This window comes from Furipterus horrens, unplaced genomic scaffold (genome assembly GCF_987537825.1).
Source record: "Furipterus horrens unplaced genomic scaffold, mFurHor1.1.pri manual_scaffold_1, whole genome shotgun sequence".
Lineage (NCBI taxonomy): Eukaryota > Metazoa > Chordata > Mammalia > Chiroptera > Furipteridae > Furipterus > Furipterus horrens.
The window spans coordinates 122,156,888-122,177,483 of NW_028327171.1; the positions used below are offsets into that span (position 1 = coordinate 122,156,888).

At 40.6% G+C, this 20,596-nt stretch overlaps 1 protein-coding gene across 1 annotated transcript in view; it reads right to left on the reverse strand.

The window, feature by feature from the left end:
• CFAP221 (cilia and flagella associated protein 221) overlaps window positions 1-20,596 on the reverse strand; it is a 135,463-nt gene that overhangs the window by 97,569 nt on the left and 17,298 nt on the right. Inside the window, exons 3-5 of the mRNA XM_090266683.1 lie at window positions 18,498-18,584; window positions 18,246-18,344; window positions 16,752-16,852 (exon numbers count right to left, since the gene is read on the reverse strand). Coding sequence (XP_090122809.1) covers window positions 16,752-16,852; window positions 18,246-18,344; window positions 18,498-18,584 — 287 coding nt within the window. The remainder of the gene's footprint in view (window positions 1-16,751; window positions 16,853-18,245; window positions 18,345-18,497; window positions 18,585-20,596) is intronic.

Here is a 20,596-nt window from a genome sequence, read left to right on the forward strand (position 1 = left end):
CATTTACAATTGCATCAAAAATAAAATAAAATACCTAAGAATATATTTAATAAAGCAGGAAAAAACCCAGAAGATAAAAATTGAAGAAGATACAAATAAGTGGAAGCATATACTGTGTTCATGGATAGCAAGAATTAACATAATTAAAATGTCTATTTTACCCAAGAAGTCTATAAAGTCAATGCAATTCCTATCAAAATAACAATGGCATATTTCACAGAATCAAAACAAATAATTCAAAAATTTATGTGGAACCACAAAATATATTGAATAACGACAGCAATCTTGAGAAAGAAGAACAAAGTTGGAGATATCACACTACCTGATATCAAACTATACTACAGGACCATAGTCATCAAAGCAGCATAGTACTGGCATAAAAACAGACATGTATATCAATGGAATACAATAGAAAGCCCAGAAACAAACCATGCCTATAAAGTCAATTACTATTTGACAAAGGAGGCAAGAACATATAATGGAGTAAAGATAGCCTATTCAATAAATGGTGTTGAGAAAATTGGACTGATATACACACACAAAAATTGAAACTGGACTACCTTCTCATACCATATACAAGAATGGGAGTATATCAAACTAAAAAGTTTTGCACAGCAAAGGAAACCATCAACAAAATGAAAATACAAACAAACAAAAAAAAGTGAAAAGACAATCCACTGAATGGGAGAACATATTCACCAATGATACATCTGATAAGGGGTTAATATCCAAAATTTGTAGAGAACTCATATAACTCAACACCAAAAACCAAACAATCTAATTAAGAAATAGGCAAAGGACTTGAATAGATATTTCTCCAAAGAGGACATACAGATGACCAATAGACATATGAAAAGATGCTCAATGTCACTAATAATCAGCGAAGTGCACATTAAAATCACAATGGCAGGACTTGAGAAGATGGCGGAGGAGTGAGGGGAGGCTGAGCTTTCAGGCTCCCGAGACTCATCTGTAGTTTGGACTAACTGCAGACATAACATCTCAGTGAGCAGCTGGACACTGGCAGGAGTCGAGCCTTGGCACTGCTGGATTAGAGAAAAACCATCCGGGAACAACTTGTTTAGTGAGGATAGCAAAGGAAAAAGGGACAAAGGGACCAGATGGGATTTCTGACTGGGGTGGCTACCCGAGCTGCAGCTGGAAGAACACAAAGGCTTTTTGACAACCACAGCTTCCCCAGAGAGGAATCGGGAGAGCAGATCTCTGCCCGCTGGCAGAGACAGGACTCGACCAGGTGGCTTTGGCGCTAAAAGACAAGGAACGGCATACTGCTCTGCATGTGAGAACGTAATTTATTTCATATTTTTCTCTTGTGAATTGCAGAGAGGGGAGGAAAGTTTGGGGGTGATAGGACATTCTTTTTTTTTTTTTTCAGATTTAATGTGTTTTATTGATTAAAATATTACATTTGTGCCAATTTCCCTTCCCTCTGCTCCCCTCCACCCGGTGGCCCCCCTCCCTCCAGTTGTCCCCCCCCTTTTAGATTATGTCCATTAGTTGTGCATACAGTTCCTCCCAACCTCTCTCCGTCTATTCCATTCCCTCCTACCTTGATCCCCAATTCCTATATCATCTCCCTCCCTTTCCCCATTCCCCCTCCCTGTTGACCTCCCCCCAATATGCTTCCCGTACCCACAGTTCCTTTTCCACTCTCGTTGCCTGTTTAGTTTGCCTTTGTTTCATCTCCTTAGCTTCTGTTTTTAAAACCAGTCCCTTTAACATCTCATATAACAGTGGTTTGGATCTAATGAACTCTTTCAGTTTTATTTTGTCCTGGAAACACTTTCTCTGTCCTTCTATTCTGAATGACAATTTCACTGGATAGAGTATTCGTGGTTGTAGGTTTTGGATTTTCATTAGTTTGAATGTTTCTTGCCAGTCCCTTCTTGCCTGTAGGGTTTCCCTTGAGAAGTCTGCTGATAGTCTAATTGGGACCCCTTTGTACATAATTCTTTTCTTCTCTCTTGCTGCTTTTAAGATTCTCTCTTTATCTTTAATTTTTGACATTTTGATTATAATGTGTCTTGGAGTGGTTCTCCCTGGGTCCAGTCTCTTGGGAACTCTCCTTGCTTCCTGGACCTGCAAGTCTATTCCCTTCCCCAAGTCTGGGAAGTTCTCCTTTATTATATTTTCACTCAATTTTTCAAGTTCTAGTTCATCTTCCTCATTCTCTGGCAAACCAATGATTCTTATGTTGGGCCTTTTATAGCTGTCCCAGAGGTTTCTGATTCTCTCATTGTTGCTTCCCATTTCCTCTCGCTGCATTGGTTGACTGCTTGTTCCTTCTCCATATTCCAGTTTGTTGAAATGAACTCTGGATTTTTGTTCCTCACCATCTGTCTCATATGCGGTTTTGTTCCTTTCGTTATGAAAGTTTTTCGCTTCTTTCTTATCTTTTTCCTGCTCTTTTGTGAATTCTGTAAGCCACCTGACAACAATGGCCCAGAACTGAGCCTCTGACAGGTTTCTTATCTGTTCATCTGTCAGGTTCTCTATCTGCTGCCTGGTGAGCTGTGTCACCAGTATTTCTATAGTTGTCTGCCACATTTTGACAGATGCGTTTTGTTTTCTTGGGCCGGCTGTCGGGGGCAGTGCCTGGACGCGACCGGCGCCTGTCTGCGACCTATTTCGCAGCCCTGTGGTGCTTTCTTTCTTTGGGGGCGGGGGTCCAAAATGGATTCACACAGTTATTCAGCTAGGAGATTGGGATCCGTCCTCCCGCCCCCCTGGGCCTCACTGTTCAAGGCGATGCGGTGGCCGCTCTCCCCAGCGCTGGGGTCGCGCACTGCCAGGGGCTTGACTGCCGCCGGTTTCGCCGCCCCGCCGCTCCGCAAACAGCTTTGCCCTCTTTAACTCTTACCTGCCCAAATGGCACCGCTGGTTTATAACTTCATATGTTGGGCTTCTGTGTAGTTTTATTTTCTGGAATTTCTAGTTATCCTTTGTTTTGAAGTAGTTGTATTCCTCTCTAGTTGTAGAGGGAGACTTAGCGTGTCCATCTAAGCCTCCATCTTGGCCAGAAGTCCCCTGATAGGACATTCTTGAGGAGCGCCGGCGCAGAAGTGCGCTTGCCCACTCCCCAACCCTCCCCTTGGGTCATGCGGGCGCGCATAGGGAAGTGCCCTCATTCACTGGCCCAGGTGTGCAGGGCCACGCGTCCAGGTGCCCCTCGGACACAACCCAACAGACAAGATCAGTGCCCCAACAGGCGCAGGGAGGGCCCACTAGACACGCAGAAGACTGTGCACATAACCCCTGGCCAGCTCCAGTGGGCACCAGGCTAGAGCGCAGACCACTTGCTCAGGCTCTGCTGGTGCTTACCCAGGTGGGTGCGGGAACTGCAGGTGGCTGTGGCACGGGAACAGCAGGCAGCAGTGACTCACAGACGCTCACTTCCAGTGTGCACAAGTGTCCTGGGCCTCGGCCTAAGAGGCGAGAGGTGAGAGACCAACTCCCAGAGCATGACTTGGCAGGCCTGAGGCTAGCACTCAGGCTACCTTGCACAGGCACGGGCACTCACGCAAAAGCACCTCGGCTGGCTCCAACAGACGCCAAACACTCACTTCCACTGTGTACAAGTGTCTGGGGTCCCGCCCTAAGAGGTGAGAGACCAACTCCCACAGCGCGGCACGGCAGGCCTGAGGTTAGCTTTTAGGCCACCTTGTGCACACACAGGGGTGCACGTGCAAAAGCACCTTGGCAGGCTCCAACAGGTGCCAAAGGAATGCACCGTGCCAGCCACTGCAGGTGCACACCGCTGCTGCAAGGAACAGGAACCTCTGGCCTGCCTCATTAAACCAGCTGTGGACACAGAAAAAGAAGACAACACACAAAGGCTGAACTGAAACTCAAGACAAAGTGGATAGAGTGACTCTCAATCAACTAGCCAGAAGGAAGATCCTACCAAAGAGCATCTGAAATTTAACCAGACAGCATCAACAAACAACATAAAGGGTACCCCAAGAACATCAGGCTCAGGAGATCAAAGAGACTGCACCACTGAAACCCCCAGATCTCCTATAAAGAATCTCATACCACAAAGGTGGGAAGTCAAAGCAGACAAACCCAGAAAACAAAAACAAACAAGAAGAATCCAACATGGTAAGACGCAGAAACAACCTCTCAATGAAAAGAAAAGAGGAATCCACAGAAAGAGAGGTAGATGGAATAGACATAGCCCAAATGTCAGACACGGAATTCAAAATGGTGGTGAAGAAGCTCAATATACTCGACAACCTCAAAAACAACCGTGACAACCTCCAAGGAAGTTACCAACAGCTCCAAGAAAATAACAGGGAACTTGCAAAGAACTACACCAGCATAAAAAAAGACATAGAAACTATTAACAAGAACCAGGAAGAAATGAAGAATTCAATCTCTGAACTGAAAAACACAGTAGAATCAGTCAAAAGCTGACTAAATGAAGCAGAGGATCAGATTAGTGAGTTAGAAGATAATGTAGAAAAAAATTCCCAGACAATACAACAAAATGAAAAAAGATTGAAAAAGTACGAAGAAGATGTAAGGGAATTACAGGATAGCATAAGAAAAAACAACATCAGAGTCATTGAAATTAAAGAGGGAGAAGAGGAATAAGGAATAGGAAAACTGATAGGAGAAATAGTGACAGAAATTTTCCCAACCTGATGAGAGAAAAAGTAATGGAATTTCAGGAAGAACAGAGAGTTCCAATGAAGAGGAACCCCAAAAAAACCACTCCAAGGCACATCATAATTAAAATGGCAACATTCCAAGACAAAGAGAGAATCCTGAAAGCAGCAAGAGAAAAACAGCAAATAACATACAACAGAGCTCCGATAAGGCTATTGACTGATTTCTCAACAGAAACACTACAAGCCAGAAGAGAATGGTCAAAAATATTTCAAGCAATGAAAAACAAAGGCCTACAACCAAGAATACTCTACCCAGCAAGGCTCTCTTTCAAAATGGAAGGTGAAATAAGGAGTTTCTCAGACAAAGGAAGACTAAAAGAATACATCTCCACCAAACCAGCATTGCAAGAGATGCTAAAAGGAATGTTCTATGATAAAAGAAGAAAAAAAGAGGAGAGGAACAGAGGTACAAAGGGAAATGAATAAATACATGTCAATAATAACCTTAAATGTAAATGGATTAAATGCTCCAATTAAAAGACATAGGGTAACGAAATGGATAAGAAAACAGGACCCACATATTTGCTGTCTACAGGAAACAAAAGATTTACATAGACTGAAAGTAAAGGGACATAAAAAAATATTCCAAGCAAACGGACCTGAAAAAACAGCTGGGGTAGCAGTCCTCATATCAGACAAAACAGATTTCAAAACAAGGGCAATAAAAAGAGACAAAGAAGAACATTTCATAATACTTAAAGGAACAATCCATCAAGAAGATATAACACTGATAAACATATATGCACCCAACATAGGAGCACCCAAATACATAAAGCAAATACTAGAAGACCACAAGAAGGATATTAACAACAACACACTCAAAGTAGAGGACTTCAACATTCCATTATCAACAATAGACAGATCATCGAAGAAAAGAAACACCAAGGATATACAGGCATTGAACAATACACTAAACCACATGGACTTAACGGATATATATAGAACTTTTCACCCCAAAGAAGCAAAATATACATTCTTTTCAAATGCACATGGGACATTTTCAAAGACAGATTACATGATAGGACACAAAACAAGCCTCAACAAATTCAAGAAAATTGAAATCATATCAAGCATCTTTTCAGACCACAATGCCTTGAAACTAAAAATCAACCTCAGAGAAAAATGTCAAAGACACCCAAACTCATGGAGATTGAATAACATACTATTAAATAATGAATGAGTTAACAATGACATCAAAGAAGAAATCAAGAAATTTCTGGAAACTAATGATAATGAACACACAACAGCCCAAAACCTATGGGACACAGCAAAAGCAGTCCTAAGAGGGACGTTCATAGCAATACAGGCATATCTGAAAACAATAGAAGAATCTCAAATAAAAAATCTAACGCTAAAGCTACAAGAACTAGAACAACAAAAACAAACAAAGCCTAAGGCAAGGAGAAGGAAGGAAATCATCAAGATCAGAGCAGAATTAAATGACATAGAGGCTAAACAAACAATTCAAAAGATCAACAAAACTAGGAGCTGGTTCTTCAAAAAAATGAACAAAATCGACAAGCCTCTTGCCAGGCTCATCAAGAAAAATTGAGAGAAGACCCAAATAAACAAAATCAGAAATGAAAGAGGAGAAATCACACTGATACCACAGAAATACAAACGATTGTAAGAAATTACTACAAATCTCTAAAAAAAGAAAGAAAAGAAATTACTACAAACAACTGTATGGCAAGAAATTTGACAACCTAGAAGAAATGGACAAAATTCTAGAAACATATAACCTTCCAAAACTGAATCAAGAAGAAGTAGAAAGTCTCAACAGACCAATAAGAAAGAAGGAAATTGAAACAGTAATCAAAAATTTCCCTGCACACAAAAGCCCTGGACCAGATGGTTTAACAGGTGAATTATACAAAACATTTAGGGAAGAAATAACTCCTACCCTCCTCAAACTATTCTAAAAAATCCAAGAAGAGGGAAGACTCCCAAACTCTTTCTATGAAGCCAGTATAACCCTGATTCCAAAGCAAGGTCAAGACACAAAGAAAGAAAATTACAGGCCAATATCGCTGATGAATATAGATGCTAAAATCTGCAACAAAGTATTGGCAAACAGGATCCAGCAATACATCAAAAAGATCATACACGACGATCAAGTGGGATTCATCCCAGGAATGCAAGGTTGGTTTCATATTCACAAATCAATAAATATAATACATCACTTAAACAAAATGAAAGACAAAAATCACATGATCATATCAATAGATGCAGAAAAAGCATTTGATAAAGTACAACACCCATTTATGATGAAAATACTCAGCAAAATGGGAATAGAGGGAGCATACCTTAACATAATTAAGGCTATATATGAGAAGCCTGAAGCCAACATCATACTCAATGGAAAAAAACTGAAAGCATTCCTCCTGAAATCAAGAACTAGACAAGGCTGTCCACTCTCTCCACTTCTATTCAACATAGTGTTTGAAGTCCTAGCCACAGCAATCAGACAAGAAAAAGAAATAAAAGGCATCCAAATTGGGAAAGAAGAAGTAAACTATCATTATATGCAGATGACATGATAGTATACCTAGAAAACCCTATAAACTCCACTAAAAGACTACTCAATATAATAAGTGAATTTGGCAAAATAGTAGGGTACAAAATAAATATATAGAAATCTAAGGCATTTCTGTACACCAATAATAAAATATCAGAGACAGAGACAAAAAAGAAAATACCATTTACTATAGCAACAAGAAAAATAAAGTACCTAGGAGTAAACTTAACCAAAGAGATAAAAGACCTATACACTGAAAATTATGCAACATTGAATAAAGAAATTAAGGAAGATACAAATAAATGGAAGCAAATACCATGTTCTTGGATGGGAAGAATCAACATCATCAAAATGGCCATACTGCCCAAAGCAATTTACAGATTCAATGCAATCCCTATTAAAATACCAATAACATATTTCACAGACCTAGAACAAATACTCCAAAAATTCATATGGAACCAAAAAAGACACCAAATAGCAAAAGCAATCTTGAGACAGAAGAACACAGCAGGAGGAATCACAATACCAGATATCAAACAATACTACAAAGCCACTGTGATCAAAACAGTCTGGTACTGGCATAAGAACAGACATATAGATCAGTGGAACAAAATTGAAAGCCCAGAAATAAACCCAGGCCTCTATGGTCAACTAATCTTTGATAAAGGAGGAAGGAACATAAAATGGAGTGAGAAGAGCCTCTTCAACAAATGGTGCTGGGAGAACTGGACAGGGACGTGCAAAAAAATGAAACTAGACTACCAACTTACACAACACACGAGAATAAACTGAAGATGGATCAAAGACTTAAATGTAAGCCATGACACCATAAAAGTACTAGAGGAAAACATAGGCAGGAAAATTTCAGATATCCCACGTAACAATATCTTCATGGATACATCTCCTAAGGCAGGAGAAATAAAGGAAAAAAATAAACAAATGGGACTACATCAAACTAAGAGTTTCTACTCAGCAAAAGAAAATATCAGCAAGATGAAAAGGGAACCAACCATATGGGAAAACATATTTGCCAATGATACCTCAGACAACGGACTGATCTCCAAAATATATAAGGAGCTTATATGACTCAACATCAAGAAAACAAACAACCCAATTAAAAAATGGGCAAAGGACCTAAACAAACACTCTCCGAAGAGGACATATAGAACATCCATAGACACATGAAAAAATGCTCAACATCACTAGCCATCAGAGAGATGCAAATAAAAACCACAATGAGGTACCACTTTACACCAGTCAGAATCGCCATCATCAACAAATGAACAAACAACAAATGCTGGCGACGATGTGGAGAAATGGAAACCCTACTGCACTGTTGGTGGGAATGCAGACTGGTGCAGCCACTATGGAAAACAGTATGGAATTACCTCAAAAAACTAAAAATGGAACTTCCTTTTGAACCAGTGATTCCACTGCTAGGATTGTACCTGAAAAACCCTAAAACACTAATTCAAAAGAACTTATGCATCCCAGTTCATAGAAGCACTGTTTACAATAGCTAAGTGCTGGAAACAGCCTAAGTGCCTACCTGTAGATGAGTGGATCAAAAAACTGTGGTACATTTACACAATGGAATACTATGTAGCAGAAAGAAAGAAGGAACTCATGGCATTTGTGACAACATGGATGGAACTAGAGAGAATTATGCTAGTGAAATAAGCCACGCAAAGAAAGAAAAATATCATATGATATCACCTAATACAGGAAACTAAAGAACAACACAAACAAACGAACTAAATAGGACAAAGAGCAGAATAGCAGTCAGTAGGGGGGAGGGAAGAGGGAGAGAAGGGGGATAAGTAAGGGAAGGGTTTAGTCAAGGAACGTGTATAAATGACTCATGGATATGGACAACAGGGAGGGATATGATTGTGGGAGAAGGGATGGGCTGGGTCGGGGAGAGCAATGGGGGAAAAATGGGACAACTGTAAGTGAAAAACCAAAAAATAGAGACTTCCGGCCAAGATGGAGGCTTAGACGGACACGCTAGGTCTCCCTCTACAACTAGAGAGGAATACAACTACTTCAAAACAAAGGATAACTAGAAATTCCAGAAAATAAAACTACACGGAAGTCCAACATATGAAGTTATAAACCAGCGGTGCCATTTGGGCAGGTAAGAGTTAAAGAGGGCAGTGCTGTTTGCGGTCGCACCCGGAGCGGCGGGCCGCCAGGAATCCCGGCTGCGCAAGCCCCTGGCGGTGCGCGACTCCGGCGCTGGGGAGAGCGGCCGCCGCATCGCCTTGAACAGTGAGGCCCAGGGGGACGGGAGGACGGATCCCGGTCTCCTAGCTGAATAACTGTGTGAATCCATCTTGGACCCCCGCCCCCAAAGAAAGCACCACAGGGCTGCGAAATAGGTCGCGGACAGGCAGGCGCTTGTCGCTGATTTGTGACGCCAAACGGCGCCCGCCGGTCGCTGGGTCATTACGAGTACACAGGCACTGCCCCCGACAGCCGGCCCAAGAAAACAAAACGCATCTGTCAAAATGAGGCAGACAACTATAGAAATCCCGGTGACACAACTCACCAGACAGCAGATAGAGAACCTGACAGATGAACAGATAAGAAACCTGTCAGAGGCTCAGTTCTGGGCCATTGTTATCAGGTGGCTTACAGAATTCACAAAAGAGCAGGAAAAAGATAAGAAAGAAGCGAAAAAATTTCATAACGAAAGGAACAAAACCGCATACGAGATAGAAGGTGAGAAAAAATCCAGAGTTCATTTCAACAAATTGGAATATGGAGAAGGAACAAGCAGTCAACCAATGCAGCGAGAGGAAATGGGAAGCAACAATGAGAGGATCAGAAACCTCTGGGACAGCTATAAAAGGCCCAACATAAGAATCATTGGTTTGCCAGAGAATGAGGAAGATGAACTAGAACTTGAAAAATTGAGTGAAAATATAATAAAGGAGAACTTCCCAGACTTGGGGAAGGGAATAGACTTGCAGGTCCAGAAAGCAAGGAGAGTTCCCAAGAGACTGGACCCAGGGAGAACCACTCCAAGACACATTATAATCAAAATGTCAAAAATTAAAGATAAAGAGAGAATCTTAAAAGCAGCAAGAGAGAAGAAAAGAATTATGTACAAAGGGGTCCCAATTAGACTATCAGCTGACTTCTCAAGGGAGACCCTACAGGCAAGAAGGGACTGGCAAGAAATATTCAAAGTAATGAAAATCCAAAACCTACAACCACGAATACTCTATCCAGCGAAATTGTCATTCAGAATAGAAGGACAGAGAAAGTGTTTCCAGGACAAAATAAAACTGAAAGAGTTCATTAGATCCAAACCACTGTTATATGAGATGTTAAAGGGACTGGTTTAAAAAAACAGAAGCTAGGGAGATGAAACAAAGGCAAACTAAACAGGCAACGAGAGTGGAAAAGGAACTGTGGGTACGGGAAGCATATTGGGGGGAGGTCAACAGGGAGGGGGAATGGGGAAAGGGAGGGAGATGATATAGGAATTGGGGATCAAGGTAGGAGGGAATGGAATAGACGGAGAGAGGTTGGGAGGAACTGTATGCACAACTAATGGACATAATCTAAAAGGGGGGGACAACTGGAGGGAGGGGGGCCACCGGGTGGAGGGGAGCAGAGGGAAGGGAAATTGGCACAAATGTAATATTTTAATCAATAAAACACATTAAATCTGAAAAAAAAAAAAAACCAAAAAATAAAAGAAAAAATAAATAAATAAATGGTTGCCATGCTCTCCCCCTTCTTTTTCTCTCCTGCCACCCAATGCCTTTGCTTTTCTCTCCCCTAAGCCTCAAGGGCCCTTCTTTTGCTTCTGTAACTCCTTTCCTGAACCTATGGAGCTCAGCTAACTCACTTTTACTACCTCTGTGACTTTCTAAATAAAGTTTCTCTCATGATTTGGAAAATTAAAATAATAAAAGTAAAAATGAATGGGCAAAAAATACATAAAAGATAAAAAAAATAAAATCACAATGGCCCTGGTTAGGTGGCTCAGTTGGTTGAAGCATCAACCAGAAGTTAGTGGGTTTGATCACTGGTCAGGGTATACACCTAGGTTGTGGGTTTGATCCCTGGTCCCAGCACATACAGGAGGCAACCAATTGATGTTCTCTCTCTCTCTCATAAAACCACAATGAAATATCTCCTCACACTTGTCAGAATGGCTATCATCAATAAATCAACAAACAACAAGTTGATGAGGCTGTGGAGAAAAGGGAACACTTGTGTACTGTTGGTGGGAATGCAGATTTGTGTAGCGTTGATGGAAAACAGTATGGAGGTTCCTCAAAAACTTAAAAATGGAACTTTCTTATGACCCAGCAATTCCACTTTTGGATATATATCCAAAAAGATCCAAAACAATAATTTGAAAGAATTATATGAACCCCTACTATGTTCACTGCAGCATTATTTACAATAGCCAAGGTCTGCAAACAACCCAAGTGCCCATCAAGAGATGACTGGATAAAACAGTAGTAGTGCATATATACAGTGGATTATTACTCGGCCATAAAAAATAATGAAATCTTACCATTTGCAACAGTATGGGTGGACCTAGAACAGAAACATTTTGTAAAGTATATGATTGTCTAACCACTATGCTGTACACTTGAAACTAATACATAAGAGTATTGAATGTAAACTGTAGTTGAAAAAATGCATACACAAATGTTCAAGCAGCATTATTCAAAATAGCCAAGAGTAGTAACAACCCAATGTCTATCAACTGATGAATGGATAAATAAAATATGGTCCATTCACACAATGAAATATTATTCAACAATAAAAAAGAATAAAGTACTAATGCATGTTAGAAGTGGAATGAACCTTGAAAACATTATGCCAAGTAAAAGAAAGTAGTCACAAAAGGCCATATAATGAAATGTTCAGAATAGACAAATTTATAGAAATAGAAAGTAAATTACAGTTTGCCTGAGGCTGAGAAATTTGGAGGGAAAATGAGGGGTGGGTGTGAGGTTTCTCTGGAGGGTGATAGAAATGTTCTAAAATTGATGATAGTGATAGTTGCATATACTAAAAACCACTGATTGAATTGTACATTGTAAATTAGTAAATTTTATGGTATGTAAATTATATTTCAATAAAACTTTTTCTAAAATGTAAATGCCAAGAGAAACTCTTCATCCTATACCTGCAGCCATACCCTCATCTCAATCCCTGCTCTGTCCCTCTGTGCAACTGTCATTGGGCCATTAGCTTGGCACAGTTTCTGACAGGCTATTTTGGGGGCTTCCATGTTCCCCCCTGCCATTGGCCCAGTCACTCTGTGCTAGAAGCCCACTTTCAACTTGGCCACTGGCCTTCCCACACCAAGCCTTTCATTGTAATTAGTCTATATGTTGTCTACCTTTGTTAACGCGTGAGTCAAACTGACCAGGTCTCATTTGTGCATTCTTTAGATAAAAATCTCTTTGTTGACAATGAGGGTGATGACAACAATATGACGACAATAATGATAGCTGATACAAATCGCTAACTATATGCTAAGCACTGTTTTTACTACTAAATGTTAAAAAGCTTTTAACTATTATTGCTAACTCTCAGTAAGTTCTATTTTAACTCATTTAATTCTCAGAACAATTCTAAGAGGTAGGTATGCTTATGAACTTCATATTATAGATGAGGATCCTGAGAGACAAAGAGACTAAGAGGGTCACGCAGCCATCATGAAGTAGAGCCTGCATTGGAATCCAGGAAGAATGGCACCAGACCCTTAGGGGTCCATGCCGTTAAACAAGACATTGTATTTCCTTGTCTCTTTTTCAGTTTCTTTACTGAAAGTCCTTATGAGCCAGGCATGTAACAAAAATGAGTGGTGGGTGCTTAGTGTGATGTAATAGGGAGTGGGGGGTACTGTAGTGAGCTGGACAAGGTACTGCCCTCTAAAGAGGTGTTTCTATTCCATCCCAGTTGAACTCATTGTGATCATACAAGAATGTAGCCCAGTATTGCTGGATCTTGTAACCCCCTCCCTGCTCAGTGCTGCCAGCGGGCACTTGAATTTGCCTTTACCTGCAGAGCATGCTGAAGCCCAAAGTCTTTGCTCACCATCTAGGTCTACATCAGCTGTTGGGTAGATTAAAATCCTTCAGTGGCCCTTCAGAACCTATAAGATGTAACCACGCCTAGCCCTTGCCACCTATGTCCAGTCACACAACTATTTTAGAGAGGCCCAAATGTCTGTGCCATTTCACATCTCTGACTTAGCCCAAGCTACAGCACTATCTGAAACATCGCTGTTCTCTCCTACTGTGCTCCCTTCCTCTGCTGGCTGATTTCTAGTCATCCTTCAAATCACAGTTCAGATATATTCTCCTCTAGGAAGTCTTATCTGAGCTTCCCCATCCCATCTTCCCCTAACTCCCCTCACACTGAACTGGGTTAGATGCCCTTCCTCAGAATACGCTGAATTAGAAATTACAATTGTCGATTTAATCACGATATCAGGTCTTAATCATCTCTGCATCCTCAACACCTAACATTGTGCCTGGCACATAGTAGGCATTCAATCAAGATTTCTTGAATAAATAAATGCTAACTAAAGAATCTACCCAAATGATACCTTTGATCCCCATGGCAGGCTAAGATTAGTAGCACGCTTATCTTTTGAAAGATTCTTTTCAAAAATATAGTATCATTATACACAACTAAGTGTAATAATCTGTTTAACTGAAATGTTCATTCTGATTACAAATGAAGGAAATTATATGCAAAATAACTCCAGAAAAGCCTCTAGGAAAGTTGATAGATTTGTGTTTTAAGAACCAAGACTGATGTCTGCATTTTAAGGTTTATAATTTTCACCAGTTCATTAAACCATTGTTCTCATAAGCCTGGTTTATGGTCCAAGCAAAAAGTAATTTGTGGAGGGAAAGGAAGAAAGAAAATAGAGAAAAAGAAAAGAAGAAAGAGAGAGAGGAGGGGGAGGGAAAAGAAAGAAAAGAATGAAAGAGATGTGTGGGAAAGGAGAAAGAGGAAGGAAGGAAGGAAGGAAGAAAGGAAGAAAGGAAGGATTAGAAAGTTAGATTGTTTCCTGCTACTTCAATTTTGGTAAAAATTTCTATATTCACCCATTTAAAGAAAATAGCTAAGTTTGACCTCAAAATGCATAGAGTGAGTGGGTCCCACCAGGAGAGACTCACCTTTATTAGGAGAGTCTTGGACTCCCTGTACATACCACTTAATACCGAGAAGGATCAGGTGAGGAGAGGAAGGGCTGATGAGAGGAAGTACTGGGATAGAGTTCTGGCAGAATGTTTTGGAGAAAATAAACAGAAAATGGAAGAACAGGAGCCAAGAATATCTGTCACCCAAATTGTAAAAGTCTGATAATAACCATTGCTGGCAATGATGTGGGAAAACAAGTTTCATGCACTGCAGTATGTGAATGGGTACAATCTTTTGGGAAGTAATTTGACATTAGACAGTAAAAATGAATTTGTGTTGAACCTGCAATTTCACTTTTAGGTATATACCCAAGAGAAATTAGAATATGTGCCACAGGCCATGTACAAAGATATACAACAGTAGTGTTGGACAAAGCAAAACAAAAGGGAAAAAAAATCCACAGGTCCATTAGCAGTAGAACAGGGGAAAAAAATCCATACAACAGACACTACAGCTGTGAACTACAGCTATATGAATTAACATGGCTGAATCACAAAAACATAATACTGCATGAAAAAAAGCAAGTTACAAAAGAACTTACATACTATGATTCCATTTATATAAAGATAAAACACTGGCAAAGCTAAAAAAATATGTAATTTAGGGCTACATACATACATATCAAAACTATTAAAGTAAAGAAAAATGATTATCACAAAATTCAGAATAGTGGTTGCAAAGTTACTGGTAATGTTTTATGTCTTAAAACTATTGCTCATTATATTATTTTATTAATAATTTGTACAGATTATTATATATTCTTTTGTGGGCATTATTTATTTATAATTCTTAAAGAGTTGTTTAAAAATAGCCAGAAGCTCATGAGAAGGTGTGGGGTGTGAGAGAAGAGGGCCACACATTGGCTGAACCAAGGCGATTGTTCCAAATCTAAATTGGGAGTTTCACTCAAAAACAACAGATGGTACTAAAAAGGAAGGGTCCTGAAACTCATATACCTCAGTCTCCCCACCACCTCCAAAAGGGTTCAGTTGCCCCTCTTTCTAACTCCAGCAACTTGTAACCCTCTCCCTGCTCAGTGCTGCCTGCCAGCACTTGAATTTACCTTTACCTGCAGAGCATGCTGAAGCCCAAAGTCTTTGCTCACCATCTGGGTCTACATCAAGAGGCAGCTGTTGGGTAGATTAAAATCCTTCAGTGGCCCTTCAGAACCTATAAGTTGTAGCCATGCTCCCTGCTGCCACTATGCTTTGAATGTGCTATTTCCCTGCCTGGAATGTCATCCTCACAGCCCACCCCATGGTGTCCTCTTAGAATAACCAAGTGTCATCCCCATATGAGTGAGGACTTATTGCATCTCTCCAATCAGGTTTGTGCTCCCTCTTCTGGGCCTACACAGAAACCTATGTGTACCTCTATTATAGCACTTAGTAATTAGTGTAATTAATTGATGACATGATTCTGTCCCCATTAGACTCTAAGCCCTTCAGAACCAGGACTGGCTGTTCAGTGGGGCCTTGGCAGGCAGCGCTCAATTAGCATGGGTAAAGAGGCTGGAGCCAGGCCCTGCAGGTGCCTCCCCCAAACTACTGAATCACTGGGAGGCGAGGAGGTGGTAGGGCAGAGGGCCAGGCATCTGGGATGAAGGGAGAGGGGTGAGGCATGGTCATTGTATCTTGATATCTAACAGCACAAATCCATCTTATTTATATCCCTAGGAACAGACAGCATTATGCCTGGTAGTAGATATTTAATAAATATTTACTGAAAAAAAAACAAGACATATCTTAAATTACAACCGGAATCATCAACTATTTTCCTCCCAACAAGGAGGAATCTGAAATTTGACTTATATAGTGACTATCTATTGTCTTTTTCATTTCTGCATTCATTTCCCCCTTCATTTAAGAACAAAGATTGGTTAATAGATGGACATGAACTCCAAGTTGGTCCAATAAGACTCAGTCCTAAGACATTTGCTTAAATACCCCCAACCCCTCCAGTCTCTCCAACCACCCAGGATGCCAGTAGTATTTGGAGCCCCTGGCAGCTGTCTTGCCCCTGTGAAGAGCCTGCTGAGAAAGAAGCTTATAGAAAATCAAGACATGGGGAGAGTCAGGTTCCCACAACCTGATTTAAACTCCCAGACTCAGCCACGTCTGAAGAGCCATCTTGCACCTTTCAGTTAACTGACCCAGTTAATTCCCTTTTTTGCTTATACTATTTTGACTTTTTTTGGCGTTTTTTCCTCCTTTGCAATTACAAGTCAGATATAACTCAGAAAGATAACCTTCCTTTAGGAAAAACAGAAATTAAGTGTTTATATATGTATCTCTTAACTTTTCATATCTTATGACATTTGGTAGTTCATTTTGGTAACTCACCTTTCACCAAGTAGAACATTTGATAGATTTATAAATGAGGGAAAATCCAGTGTGTTCATGACAGGGTAGGCATGGATGGGAATAAGCAAAGTGTCATCACCCTAAAATTAATGAGAAAAAAGTCACATTTATCATACTGTAGGCTAAAAGTTTTAAAGATGAACTAGATTTTTTTCTATCATTAAAATATACATTTTAGAAAAAAATTTTCTTAAGAAACCTGAGTGTTTAAAACAACATTTAAAATATAGATTTTTCTTAACTATAAACTAAGTGCAAATAATTTTAAATATATCTCATTGAAATAACATTCACTATTATGCAAGAAAGGTAAAAATAATGATGCCTTCATGTAGATATGAAGACAGTAGTCTGTCTTTCTATTTTGGAAAGTTATAGGGAGACACAATATTTGATGGCCTGAAAGAAGGAGAAACCAGAATAGAATCAGCTGATCCAGAGCTGAACAGTCAATAGAGAACTGGAAGATGGGCAGAGGCCCGCTTCTAGTCCTGCATCATGTAGGACCTTAAGCATGACCTTCACCTTCTCCAGGCCTTGTTTTTTCCTTTGCAAAATGGGGATATTCTGTCTTTCCTTAAAGGTCTTTTTGAGAATTAAAGTAGATGATGGCCTTAAAAAGTTCAAAGTACTGAATAAATGCAAGGTATTTTTAGCATTACTATTAAGTGCAGGGAACATTGTGGGGCACTCTATACAATGCCTGGTCTAGGGATTTATGTTCTTGGTACGGAATAGTCCCCCTGAAAACAATATTGTAGTTTCAGTTTTAGTTTTTTCTTTTTTAAAAATTGAAACTCATTTGTTACTAAAGCATACTCTTTCATTTTAGTTTTGAAAAATTAACTTTAGTTAATCTTAAGGCTTCTCGATTTACAAGAGTTGGGGCAGGAATATAGAGCAGAGGGAAGTCTGGAAATGACTGTTTTTGGAGACCAACTGACAGCTTGGGAGCTGGTTCTGGCTGGAGTCAAAGGATGACTTAGGTGACCTAGAAAAGGCTCATAAGTCACACAGCACAGCCAGCCAGGCTCCCACATCTCTGCAGACCTGCAGGACTGCCTCTGAGGACATTCCCACACAAGATATGATCCAGTCCTCAGTGTTTATAAACACAACTCGGGGTTCTTACTAATTTTTAAATCTAGCACTTAAAGGAGTATGGCTAAATTATTTGAAAAAGCCTGCATCAATCCCCAGTGTCACATGATAAATGAGGTCTTTAGGCTGGGGCAGGTGGGAAACCTGCAGCAAACCGTGTCTCGTGGCTCTGCCACAGTTCTCAGCAGCCTAACAAGTTCCCCTCTGGGACTCCCTGGGCAAGAACCCTCAGCCACTCAGACCGGCTGGACAAGAAACACCAGGCATTGGGCTGAGAAACTTCTTATCTGTCATTCCATCTCTCTTCTTCCCTTGAAGATATTAGTGTTGACACCACCCTCACCCTCAAAAACCTGATTTTAAAAAACTTACCTTACAGTGAACACGGATGCAATCATAATAGTATCGCCACTCATCTGGAGAAAATGTAATGGTGACTCTGAGGGACAAGCCAGGGACAAGGCGGTGTTCCTAGAAGAAAAGGGGTCTCTTGTTGGTATAAGTCCAAGAGCACTCAGAGAGCAGGACTCTGGTAACAACATTTTACACACCTGACCTGTGACACAGAAAACCACAACCCCACAAAGAACACCACAGGAGAACAGGTTGACCAATGGCACTTACCTTTTTCATGTACTTGATCTGAAAGTATTTGGTTTGTGGGGGTAAAATATGAACATGTACATCTTCGTTGGAAACATTGACCAGATGCTGGGAGAGAGAAAGAAGCATTCAGAATAAATACTCTGTTTTATCTATTGGTACATTCATTTCCTCATTTACTTATCCTTCATCTTGTTTCTAAAGGGATCTGAGAAGATATGATGTATTTTTTAATTTTAAAAAATATTCTAAATCCATCATATGCCACTTAAAAAATAATAAAATAAACACAACAAACGCCATTTAATGTATAATAAAATATGCCCATGTGCCTTATGTCCAGTTTAAGGACCTCACCAGAGGCTGCACCCCACATCCAGGGTCCCCCCAGGCATATATCCTGTCCCCCAGGTATGTATCTTCTTGTTGAACTCAATTTAGCCCTATGATTCAACTGAGCCAAGAAGCCAGCAAAACACTAACTCTCATAGTTTCTCTAAGTACATGCCACTCGTTCTGGGGACCCCAAGACACTTAGGCAGTCAAAAAAATCAGAAAAACAGAGTGTGGCTAAGATAGGTTCTGTTCCATCCCAGGGGCAAATTTAAAGAAACTCAAGGTCAGGAGTTCTCTGATGGTGATAAGAGGCCAACTCTGTGAAGGAGGACAACCTACTGGATAAATTAGTTGGGTGTCTGTATAGAGGTGTTTTTCCTTCTTCTGCTTGAGCGGGGAGCAAGAACTCTTAGTTTCTGGGGATCAGGGCTTCACCTGAGCCAAGGGACAGTAAAGAGGACTTTGGTTTCCAAAGTCTAGGCCAGAAGCTGGGCCTGTCACTGAGCCCGTTGCCCAAGGCCTCACATGTATTAAAGCCCTAAGTTAGGTTACAGACATTATGTCTTGATGAGGTTACATTGGTGTTCGCATTTATTAAAAGTTCTCATTTGTCACCTGTGAACATTCTCAAAGTACTATAATTTCTGTAATCCTGTTTTGTCATCTCTCTCTCTATATATATTATAGTCTGTCTAGAAAAAGTCCGTCCATTGTTAATATAATGAGAACAGTTTGTGCAACATCATTGTAACCTGGCAGCCAAGGAGAGTGGACTGGAATGCACATGCCTGAACAATGACCACTTCACTGTACTAGTCAGTGGGGGCAGTAGGCACTACTGAGTGAGCCTGTGTACTGTGTGGCCAACGCATCAAATTTTACATTAAGCTTGAACATTCCTCTGTGGAAATTATTTGGATGATTCAAAAGGCCACAGCTATCAGAAGCTGGTGATTGGCAGCTTCATCACGACAATGTGCCCCGCTCATGCATCATGTCTTGTGCAGAGCTCTTCTGGCGAAACATCAAATCACCCAGATGATTCAGTCCCCCACAGCACAGATTTGGTGCTCTGCAACTTCTGGCTTTTCCCAAAACTAAAATCATCTTTGAAAGGGATTTCAGACTATTGACGAGATTTAGGAAAATATAATGAGATAGTTGATAGTGAACTGTGTGCCTACTTTGGAAGGGGACTGGGGTACCATTGTCCTATGTACACTGTTTCTTGTATCTTATTCAGTAAATATGTCTTTTTCATATTACATGGCTGGATACCTTCTGGACAGACCTCCTATATTAAAAACCTAAACAAAACAAAACAAAAAACAGTTGCCAAGACATGTCTTGACCTCCAAGGGGCTCTGCACAGGGATAGTCTTGGTGAAGTTGGGAGCTCCTGGGGGACTGCCCCTAAGACTGGTCCTTCCAGGAGAGATTGAGAAGACAGGTATGCTGGGACCCAGGATGCCCAGAGCCTGTGCCTGGGCTGGTGGCACCTGCCTGGATATGGAGAAGTAACCACTCAACCCCAAATTCTGAGTCTTCACAAGAGCTCTGCCCCCATACTTGTCACAGAGGGAGGAGAGTTAAGTCCTTGAGCTGGAGTCCAGGAAGAACTGGGAGCAGATGTGATTATATTGTCTGTCATGTACTTTAAAATAATTCAGTAAGGACAATGCAACAAACAAGGGTATATGAACTGGTTTTAATGTATACCCAGGGTTGGCTAAGCTTTGGAGAAATCAGTAACCTGCACTCCAGGAGGGCTCAGTGTGCCCTGA